The 11,433-nt window shown below is 41.5% G+C and overlaps 2 protein-coding genes across 2 annotated transcripts in view; one reads left to right on the top strand and one right to left on the bottom strand.

Moving 5' to 3' along the window:
• Positions 1-608: 608 nt before the first annotated feature.
• Positions 609-10,496, bottom strand: mrpl15 (mitochondrial ribosomal protein L15). The gene is made up of 5 exons (XM_079805565.1): positions 10,335-10,496; positions 7,696-7,853; positions 7,460-7,625; positions 4,409-4,532; positions 609-1,002 (listed from the first exon to the last, which is right to left on the bottom strand). Exons 1-5 carry the CDS (start codon positions 10,434-10,436, stop codon positions 674-676), a joined length of 879 nt encoding a protein of 292 aa, XP_079661691.1. The 5' UTR covers positions 10,437-10,496; the 3' UTR covers positions 609-673.
• A 711-nt stretch (positions 10,497-11,207) lies between these two features.
• lypla1 (lysophospholipase 1) overlaps positions 11,208-11,433 on the top strand; it is a 29,856-nt gene continuing 29,630 nt past the window's right edge. The window contains exon 1 of the mRNA XM_079805590.1: positions 11,208-11,400. Within this exon, the coding sequence (XP_079661716.1) occupies positions 11,359-11,400 (42 nt within the window). The 5' untranslated portion in view covers positions 11,208-11,358. The remainder of the gene's footprint in view (positions 11,401-11,433) is intronic.

The raw sequence follows: 11,433 nt of genomic DNA, 5'->3' as shown, positions 1-11,433 counted from the left end.
TTTGGGGTGAACTATCCCTTTAAGGCTTTACAGTGTGGAAGGTCAAATTAAGACTTTAAAGGGCTAGCTCAGCCAAAAATGAAGATTAGCCCATGATTTCCTCTCGTCATCCGAGGTGTGTGTGACATTCTTCTCTCAGACGAATATAATCTGAGTTATATTACACAAGTCCAGGCTAATCCAAGCTTTATAACAGCAGTAATAGTTGCTCTGTTTTTGAAGTGCATCTGTGTGTCATATAACTGCTCCAGCGGCTCTGGGGTGTTAATAAAGGCCTTCTGAAGCGAATCAACGCGTTTGTGGAAGAAAAATATCCATATTTAAAACTTTATCAAGTAAACTTTCGGCCTCTCAACACTTCCAGAAACTGAACAGGGAAGGCGGAGGCCGAAAGTTTACAGAGCAACTATTACTGCTGTTATAAAGCTTGGATTAGCCTGGACTTGTGTAATATAACTCAGATTATATTCGTCTGAGAGAAGAATGTCACACACACCTCGGATGACAAGAGGAAATCATGGGCTAATCTTCATTTTTGGGTGAGCTAGCCCTTTAAGAAACTGTGGAAACGCTGAAAGTGTTTATAAATGAATGCATTAAGGACAGAATGTGGAATCAGCTTTTATTACAGACACTGGATTTACACACACACACACACACACACACACAGACGTTAAGAAGCGTAATAGCGCAGGAGTTTCTCATCGGTGGGTTTGAGGATCTTCCGCTCCGCCAGATTGACGACCCACCCCGGCCACAAGCCGAAGAAGATCTGCCGCGGGTCCTTCCTCTGGCCCCAGAGGTCATGGGGTCGGAGGTCAGGCGCGGGGTAGCCGTACTTCTGGGCCAATCGCAGCCGGGCCGCCCTGACCTGCTCGGGGTCAGCCAGGTATCCACGGTTACCGGGGTCAGTGTAATACGGGAGCAGGGCTTCAGCGGGCAGCAGGCGCTTGGGGATGGGCTCGCCGGACATCAGGAAGGGCACGGGTTTGATGAGGACTTCTGCAACACACACACACACACACACACACACACACACACACACACACACACACACACACACACACACACACACACACACACACACACACACACATCTTAGTACATCACACTGACCCCATGAGCCTTTGGGATGGGCGATAAACCGTATCATATCGGCATCACAATAAAGAAATAACGATGATAAGATTGGATATTTTAATAACATTTTAAAGGGTAAGTTCAGCCAAAACTGTAAATTGTGTGATTAATGACTGAGCCTCATGTGGTTGGACACCCGTCAGACCTCCGTTCATCTTCAGACACAAATGAAGATATTTTAGTGTAAATCTGATGCTCTGAAAGGCCTCCATTGGCTCAACTTTACACTCTCAAGACCCTTAAAAGACACTAAAGACTAAAGTTACAAAGTCCATCTCACTACAGCGGCTCTACAATAACTTTATGAAGACGAGAATAGTTTCTGTGCGCAAAAAAACCCTAAATAACAACTTATATAGTGATGACGATTTCAAAACACGGCATCATGAAGCTTCGGAGCGTTATGAATCAGTGAGTCGATTCAGCGGTTCAGAGTGTTATGAATCAGTGAGTCGATTCCGCGGTTCAGAGCGTTATGAATCAGTGAGTCGATTCAGCAGTTCAGAGCGTTATGAATCAGTGAGTCGAATCAGCGGTTCAGAGCGTTATGAATCAGTGAGTCGATTCAGCGGTTTGGAGCGTTATGAATCAGTGAGTCGATTCAGCGGTTCAGAGCATTATGAATCAGTGAGTCGATTCAGCGGTTCAGAGCGTTATGAATCAGTGAGTCGATTCAGCGGTTCAGAGCATTATGAATCAGTGAGTCGATTCAGCGGTTCAGAGCGTTATGAATCAGTGAGTCGATTCAGCGGTTTGGAGCGTTATGAATCAGTGAGTCGATTCAGCGGTTCAGAGCATTATGAATCAGTGAGTCGATTCAGCGGTTCAGAGCGTTATGAATCAGTGAGTCGATTCAGCAGTTCAGAGCGTTATGAATCAGTGAGTCGAATCAGCGGTTCAGAGCGTTATGAATCAGTGAGTCGATTCAGCAGTTCAGAGCGTTATGAATCAGTGAGTCGAATGAGCAGTTTGGATCGCCAAATTTCAGCAGTTTGACGGTTTGACACACGATCCGAATCATGATTCGACTCACTGATTCATAACGCTCCAAACCACTGAATCGACTCGCTGATTCATAACGCTCCAAACCGCTGAATCGACTCACTGATTCATATCGCTCCAAACCACTGAATCGACTCACTGATTCATAATGCTCTGAACTGCTGAATCGGCTCACTGATTCATAACGCTCCAAACTAGTGATGCACCGATCATGATTTTACATGGCCGATTCCGATACCGATTTCCGATTTTTTTTATTTATTTTTTAACACAATAAAAGAATGAAAGTATACATGAACAAGATGTTTATTTGGTATTTAACAGGCTAAATTGGCTTTTGGCTAATGAAAACAAGTCCGCAATTTGAAATTAACAAGAAATTTAATTGGAAATTAAAAGACTGAAAGGTGAAATTAAAGTCAACAACTGCATATTCTACAATCCAAACAAAGATGTTACTTAAATCAGCATTTGTTTTTAAATTCAGTGTACAGAAAAAAAGTCTTTACCAGTGAAATTAAATAAAACCAAAGTGTATATAATTGTTCCAAAATGTTAAATCAAATAATGTTTAGTGCAACGAAAAAAAACTAAGAAGGTGCTTTTTAAATCAAATTAAGTCAATGTAATTAAGGTAAAATAAAAGGTAATACTTTAGAATAATGGTCATTAGTTAACATTAGTTAATGTATTAACTAACATGAACTAACCATGAGCAGTACATTTGTTACTGTATTAATAAACTGGTTCGTTAGTTCAAGTGTTGGACAGATCAGTTGTTCTAACCAGTCGTCAAAATGATTCGGTTCAAAGGAGTCATTGTTTCGCGAATTGGACATTAGCAGACGCGTTGTGTGAGCAGATGAAGCTGAGCTGAACAAACGCTCACTATCTGCACTTGTGCAGGGCGCGGAGAGGTAGACTCGCGCAGGAAAGCGGCTCTTCCTCAGTTCTCCAGTTTCCGTTTGTAACACACTAGTGACATGTTCGCGAATGATTGCAATATAGGCGTATGTGCACGCGGGCGCACTTCCGGATAAATCGGCAGAAAAATACAAAGAAAACCGGCCGGTTGCCGATCGCGCGCTAGAAGCAAAAACCGTCCGGTTCCGGTTTTTGGCCGGTCAACCGGTGCATCCCTACTCCAAACCACTGAATCGATTCACTGATTTATAACGCTCCAAACCACTGAATCGACTCACTGATTCATAACGCTCCAAACCACTGAATCGACTCACTGATTCATAACGCTCCAAACCACTGAATCGACTCACTGATTCATAACGCTCCAAACCACTGAATCGACTCACTGATTTATAACGCTCCAAACCACTGAATCGAATCACTGATTTATAACGCTCCGAACCACTGAATCGACTCACTGATTCATAACGCTCTGAACCGCTGAATCGACTCACTGATTCATAACGCTCTGAACCGCTGAATCGACTCACTGATTCATAACGCTCTGAACCGCTGAATCGACTCACTGATTCATAACGCTCTGAACCGCTGAATCGACTCACTGATTCATAACGCTCCAAACCACTGAATCGACTCACTGATTCATAACGCTCCAAACCACTGAATCGATTCACTGATTTATAACGCTCCAAACCACTGAATCGACTCACTGATTCATAACGCTCTGAACCGCTGAATCGACTCACTGATTCATAACGCTCTGAACCGCTGAATCGACTCACTGATTCATAACGCTCTGAACCGCTGAATCGACTCACTGATTCATAACGCTCTGAACCGCTGAATCGACTCACTGAATCATAACGCTCTGAACCGCTGAATCGACTCACTGATTCATAACGCTCCAAACCACTGAATCGACTCACTGATAAATAACGCTTCAAACCGCTGAATCGACTCACTGATTCATAACGCTTCGAAGCTTCATGATGCCGTGTTTTGAAATCGTCATCTCTATATAAGTCGTTATTTAGGGTTTTTTTGCGCACAGAAACTATTCTCGTCTTCATAAAGTTATTGTAGAGCCGCTGTAGTGAGATGGACTTTGTAACTTTAGTCTTTAGTGTCTTTTAAGGGTCTTGAGAGTGTAAAGTTGAGCCAATGGAGGCCTTTCAGAGCATCAGATTTACACTAAAATATCTTCATTTGTGTCTGAAGATGAACGGAGGTCTGACGGGTGTCCAACCACATGAGGCTCAGTCATTCATGACACAATTTACAGTTTTGGGTGAACTAACGCTTTAATGTAAGTGTTTGTAAGTAATATTAGAGTTATCCTGACGGAGGCTGCGCGGGTCGTAGTAGCTGGTGGTGATGAGTCCGCCGTTCCTCTCGATCGCAGCGATGGCTTTCTCTGAGGCCATCTGCACCTCCAGGTTTACTTTAGCACTGAATACCTCAGCTCCCTGCAACACACACACACACACACACACACACACAACACACACACACACACACACACACACACACACACACACACACACACACACACACACACACACACACACACACACACACACACACACACACACACACACACACACACACACACACACACACACACACACACACACACACACACACACACACAGTGTTAAAGCTTTACATTTTGATTTGAAGCAAAAAAGTCAGACATAAATACAAAGGCACAAGACCTAACAACTTTACTGAGGGAAGGAACTACAATCCCATGATGCATTGCGAAAAGCACATTCGATGGAGAAAGTCACCAAGTGCAATGCAAAGCATGGGATGCAGTGGGGTAAAGCGTGCCGCCACTGGACCAGTGTTCATTTCGTTGACAAATAATTTTCGATGAATAATGACACTCAGTACGTTTACATGGACAACAATACTCTGATATTAATCTGATTAAGACCATACTCTGATTAAGAAACTACCATGTAAACATTGATTTCTAATTGCCTTAATCTGGTTAAAGCCATACTCGAAGTAAACTAAAATCAAATTAAGACATGTGGAGTTGCCTATTTTAGTCGCATTATCAAAGTGCATTGTAGACATGAACGCACATTAATCTAACTATTAACACTGTGTAGGAGTTTCTGGCCACTTTGTGACAGAACACACACACACACACACACACACACACGCACTGACACACACACACACACACACACGCACTGACACACACACACACACGCACTGACACACACACACACACACACACACACACACACACACACACACACACACACACACACACACACACACACACACACACACAGTAATGACGTGCCATTAATCGAGCTATGTTCTATAACATGTAAAACGGGAATATTCTAAAAGCAACTCATGTAAACACCTTAATCAGATTATTGTCTTATTCAGAATAAGGGCAATAGTTAGATTACTGCTGTCCATGTAAACGTACTCAATGCTAACTTTACCATGTTTATATAGTAATATGTTTTAGACGCATATTTATCTCCTCATCTGAACTTGAATGAGCTCCTGCAACTACAATAGAGGCGCAGACATTTCAAAATAAGAGTCCTGGTGTATTTCCAGCTTGTTTATCATTAAAAGTCACGCATTATGTATTAGTTTTTGCTTACACAATAAACTGTATTTAATTTAATTCCCATTTAATTCATAGTCAGGAGGAAAGACCAGTATTTGACACATATTCAATAAACTATCAGGGTTATAATAGTTCACTAAAACCATTAAAAAAAATCTTCATTACTTGAAATAAAAAAAAATAAATAAAGTTTTCTGAAGCTTTAGCTTAACCTGATATTGTGACTAAAACAGAAATACACAGTTATAAAAACTATAGAGATGTTTTAAAAAAAGTGAATTGAGCTCTTTCGTGTATTTTTAATGTCAAAAACAAAATGATGTTAAAGTGTCAGTCGGTTATGTGACGTATTACAATGTAATTACAATTGAACTAAACTCATTAGATTTTAGGAGACTAAAACTAGACTAAAACTAAAAACAATTCAGGCGACTAAAATATGACTAAAACTAAATCAAAATTTGCTGTCAAAATTAACCCTGCACTGGACTCGAGTATAGAAATACATTTATCTTAAGACACAAGTGAGATCACATTTTGTAAATTCAGAAAAAGACACAAATATTTCATATTCATTATTTTTCTCACATGAATAGGGTAAACAATTTTACCTTTAGATTTCACCATGAGAATTACTGAGTTGATTACTTATAGCAAGACAAACAAAAAATGTATTACAAGTCTTTTTTAAATTGTTTTTTAACATGGACAAACGGTGCATAATCTATGCTAATTTGCATAAATACCACAACAGATCTAAACATTGGCTACAGCGTTTTTAAAACATTCGGAGATTCAGGCTACTCCTGATTGGTCGAAATCTCAGGCTACTTAGGACAAATGTAATGTACAGAAGTAGCTGCTTAAATACAAAATTAAAGTTTTTGAAGGAAAATATAAGTAAAGTCACTCTAATGACAATTATGTGAAATGTTCATATTTAGCCCCAATTGTCATGGTATGGGGAACATTTTTGTTATATTAAACTTGAAACCAATTTTATTGGATTCCCTGACCCCAAAAATGTACACTTTGACACCAAAGTTGTCATTATAGTGATAACAGAAGCACATATGGGCTCTAGAGTATTTTTTGTGCATTGGCGGCCATTTTTGAAAAAAACTGTTTATTTCTGATACAAAATGTGATCTCACTTGTGACTTAGGATACATTTATTTGTATGACCCTAAGGTACTTCCATACCAAAGGCGACCGTTGCATCATGACAAAGTCAAAGGCCTATTTTTTGGGCTTAGCCTCCCTACTATTTGGCGGTTGCCAGGGGAACAGGACTTGCCTGACTGCATTGTGCCAAGTGTAAAGTTTGGTGGAGGGGGGGTTGTTTTTCAGGGGTTAGTTCCAGTGAAAGGAACTCTTATGTGGCGTTCACACCGGACGCGATTCGCACAAAGGTGGACGCGTGTACATTGAGTTTACTCGCGTGACATTCACTGCACAACAGACGTGATTCTCCTCATGGGCGGAGCTTCTGCCAGCGGCTCGTCTCAGTGAGAAATGGCTGACATGGGCTGTGTTTACATGTCTTTTTTTTGTTAAAATCTACTTTTTTGTTAAAATCGTCCTTCGCGCCACAGAATGCCATTTCGCGTCTCTGCATTGACTTAACATGTAAATCACTTGCGCGAATCGCGTCCGGTGTGAACGCACCATTAATGCTTCACAAGACATTTCGGACAATTTCATGCTCCCAACTTTGCGGGACCAGTTTAGGGACGGCCCCTTCCTGTTCTGAATGTAACCGGCTTCAACACACACACACACACTCACCTCGTCAATGAGCTGGACCCCATGGTCGCGCTTCAGCGGCTGTATGGTGACCCCGCGGGCGTTGACCAGCTGGGTGAGGTCGATGGGCAGAGAGGGGTCGAGGCGGCCCAGGTCGAGCAGGTACTGGAGCCTGCGCAGGGACAGCGGGGGGAACTGGGGCCGGCGACTGGAAACCAGAACACACACCATCAGAGCAAACCCAGGAGTGTGTGCGGCGCGCGAGGGCTTCTTCATACCTGTGGTCAGCGTTGTAGCCGTATTTGGGGATGATCAGATAGAAGGGCGTCTGCCCGCCCTCAAAGCCCAGCCGAGGCCGATTGCCCCGCTGCCGCTCTCCCTTATGCCCTCGCCCGCTTCTGTTGCCCCCGTGCCGCCCACGACCTCTGCGCTTCTCCTGGAACACACACACAACTTACAGGGTTAGTTCACCCAAAACTGTAAATTGTGTCATTAATGACTGAGCCTCATGTGGTTGGACACCCGTCAGACCTCCGTTCATCTTCAGACACAAATGAAGATATTTTAGTGTAAATCTGATGCTCTGAAAGGCCTCCATTGGCTCAACTTTACACTCTCAAGACCCTTAAAAGACACTAAAGACTAAAGTTACAAAGTCCATCTCACTACAGCGGCTCTACAATAACTTTATGAAGACGAGAATAGTTTCTGTGCGTAAAAAACCCTAAATAACGACTTATATAGTGATGACGATTTCAAAACACGGCCTCATGAAGCTTCGAAACGTTATGAATCAGTGAGTCGATTCAGCGGTTCAGAGCGCTATGAATCAGTGAGTCGATTCAGCGGTTTGGAGCGTTATGAATCAGTGAGTTGATTCAGCGGCTCGGAGCGTTATGAATCAGTGAGTCGATTCAGCGGTTTGGAGCGTTATGAATCAGTGAGTCGATTCAGCGGTTTGGAGCGTTATGAATCAGTGAGTCGATTCAGTGGTTTGGAGCGTTATGAATCAGTGAGTCGATTCAGCGGTTCAGAGCGTTATGAATCAGTGAGTCGATTCAGCGGTTTGGAGCATTATGAATCAGCGAGTCGATTCAGCGGTTTGGAGCGTTATGAATCAGTGAGTCGATTCAGCGGTTTGGAGCGTTATGAATCAGTGAGTCGATTCAGCGGTTTGGAGCGTTATGAATCAGTGAGTCGATTCAGTGGTTTGGAGCGTTATGAATCAGTGAGTCGATTCAGCGGTTCAGAGCGTTATGAATCAGTGAGTCGATTCAGCGGTTCGGAGCGTTATGAATCAGCGAGTCGATTCAGCGGTTTGAATCGCCAAAGTCATGTGATTTCAGCAGTTTGGCGGTTTGACATGATCGGAATCATGATTCGACTCACTGATTCATAACGCTCCGAACCGCTGAATCGACTCACTGATTCATAACGCTCCGAACCGCTGAATCGACTCACTGATTCATAACGCTCCAAACCGCTGAATCGACTCACTGATTCATAACGCTCCGAACCGCTGAATCGACTCACTGATTCATAACACTTCAAACCGCTGAATCGACTCACTGATTCATAACGCTCTGAACCGCTGAATCGACTCACTGATTCATAACACTTCGAAGCTTCATGAGGCCGTGTTTTGAAATCGTCATCTCTATATAAGTCGTTATTTAGGGTTTTTTTGCGCACAGAAACTATTCTCGTCTTCATAAAGTTATTGTAGAGCCGCTGTAGTGAGATGGACTTTGTAACTTTAGTCTTTAGTGTCTTTTAAGGGTCTTGAGAGTGTAAAGTTGAGCCAATGGAGGCCTTTCAGAGCATCAGATTTACACTAAAATATCTTCATTTGTGTCTGAAGATGAACGGAGGTCTGACGGGTGTCCAACCACATGAGGCTCAGTCATTAATCACACAATTTACAGTTTTGGGTGAACTAACCCTTTAAGAACAACGAAAACACACGGATAAAGCGAAGGGAACGCTTTTCTAACTATAACACGAATCGGTTACAATAGATCATGATCAACTTTGACCCCAGGGTTTCCACTCTTTTCCAGGACATTTTCAATTTTACTACAGCGGGAATAAAAGACCAGGATCATGCCAAATATTGCTTTAAAAGCCGTCCAGTTTATTGCCATTACTTAACAATCCAGCATTTTTCAATATGAGCTCTTAATCATACATTATGACTATGGAAGCTTGTTTACACCACAGAATAGAAAGAAAAGGTCATTGTGACTTTTTATCTCGCTATTCTGACTCTCTCGCAATTGCGAGTTTACATATTTGTGATATAAACGTGAAAATTGTCGCAATTCTTTTTTCCTCAGAATTTGACTTTATGACTTGCAATTGCAGTTTAGATCTGAGAAAACAAGTCAGAAGTACAAGATATAAACTCGCAACTGCGCAAAAACTGTGACTGGTTTTGTGACGTGTATTTTAAACTTATATTTTAAACATGAATATCAGCAACACTTTCGTTTATAAACACAACTTTAAACAGATTTATTTGACCAAAAAAAGCTCTTCTCCCAAATATATTTTACCGTACCACAAAAGATTAATAAATCAAGATTATTCTTTAGTTCTCGTTTTAAGCACAAACTCATTCATTTTTTGTCAAGTCTCCATTTCACATTTGCATCTCCAGTATAAATATATCTTGATTTAAAGAGGTTTAGATATTTGTATCATAAAACAAGTCAGAACATATACCGTAACTTTATCTTTTTTTTTACTAAATTTAAAGATAAATAATCTTCATAAATTACTAAAACTACTCTCATTGTAAAACTATAACGGTATTTAGCTTGTAAATGATAAGAACATGTGTGAACTACAGTTTTGAGCATCAGATGCTAGCACGCTAATCAGATCCGTAATGGCGTCTGTCAGGAGAGTAACTCACATCTTTCCTCGAGCCCGGGTTCGGCTGAAGGTTCGAGAGGGTTATGCGGGGCAGATTCTTCACTATGGCGATGGTTTTGCCCACCGTTGTCTTCACAGACATTACAGAGCCGGAGATATGCTAGTCAAGGGCAGAAGACATGGGGATGCTCACTGAACCGGAAGCTCATGCGGCAACAAACATAATAAAAGTCGCATGGCTTATTTACATACGCTGAAGTATATGCTTATATGAAGTTACAAATAAGTAGTAAACAGTGACATATAATTATTAAGCATTATTTGTGTCATAATGGTGGAGGTCAGATATTACTTTTCTGGGTTTCAAAAATAGAAGTAACAATAAACAATGTTCTGTTCTAACAACCGAATCATCACACGTATATAACAGTTGTAATTATTATGAATAACAGTTATTAGGATTTGATAAAGACTGTAATCTGACTTTTAACCGAGAAACTAAGCAGCTCGGATCTTTGATTCAATTGAACCGATTCACTGTTCGGGGCGCTGTAAACGGCACACTCTGGCGAGCCCTGCTGGTCAGAACAGTGTAAAAACAGCCAAAAACTCAGTCAAAACATGCATAAAAACAGCTTTTACAAACCAACTGCAATGCTTCAGTGAAGCTGTCATCATTAAACACAATTAACAAATCATCTGATACCACTAAACATGATTTGTCTCTATAATATGAGTTATTTTATTACATTGAAGGGTTGTTTTGTTAATCAGTTTGGTTAATCAGACCAGTGGGAGGCTTTTAACTCATTTTTATTATACAAAGGGGTCATTAAATGCCTAAAAATGTATAAACTAATCCGAGATGAGGTAAAAAATAGACATAAGGGACTGATTCGCGCTCCGAGTCACTGATTCGATTCAAATGATTCGCAAAGTGTTTCGTCAGTGACTGCGAGGGAAACCTCAGCTATCGTTGACTTTGAAGCCCACTGAGCTAGCGTCTTTGCTAGCGTTAGCTTTCTGTCAATGGAGACTTAAGGACTCTTATTCGCGGTGATAACATGGCAGCGATCGTTCCCGCCGTTTGTAAAGCAACGGCCGCGGTGAGTGACATCATCAGCGCTGTATTGCCTGGA

Source organism: Gobio gobio (assembly GCF_949357685.1).
Source record: "Gobio gobio genome assembly, chromosome: 2".
Lineage (NCBI taxonomy): Eukaryota > Metazoa > Chordata > Actinopteri > Cypriniformes > Gobionidae > Gobio > Gobio gobio.
Note: the sequence above shows the minus strand (reverse complement) of the source record. Positions and strands in the feature narration are given on the sequence as shown.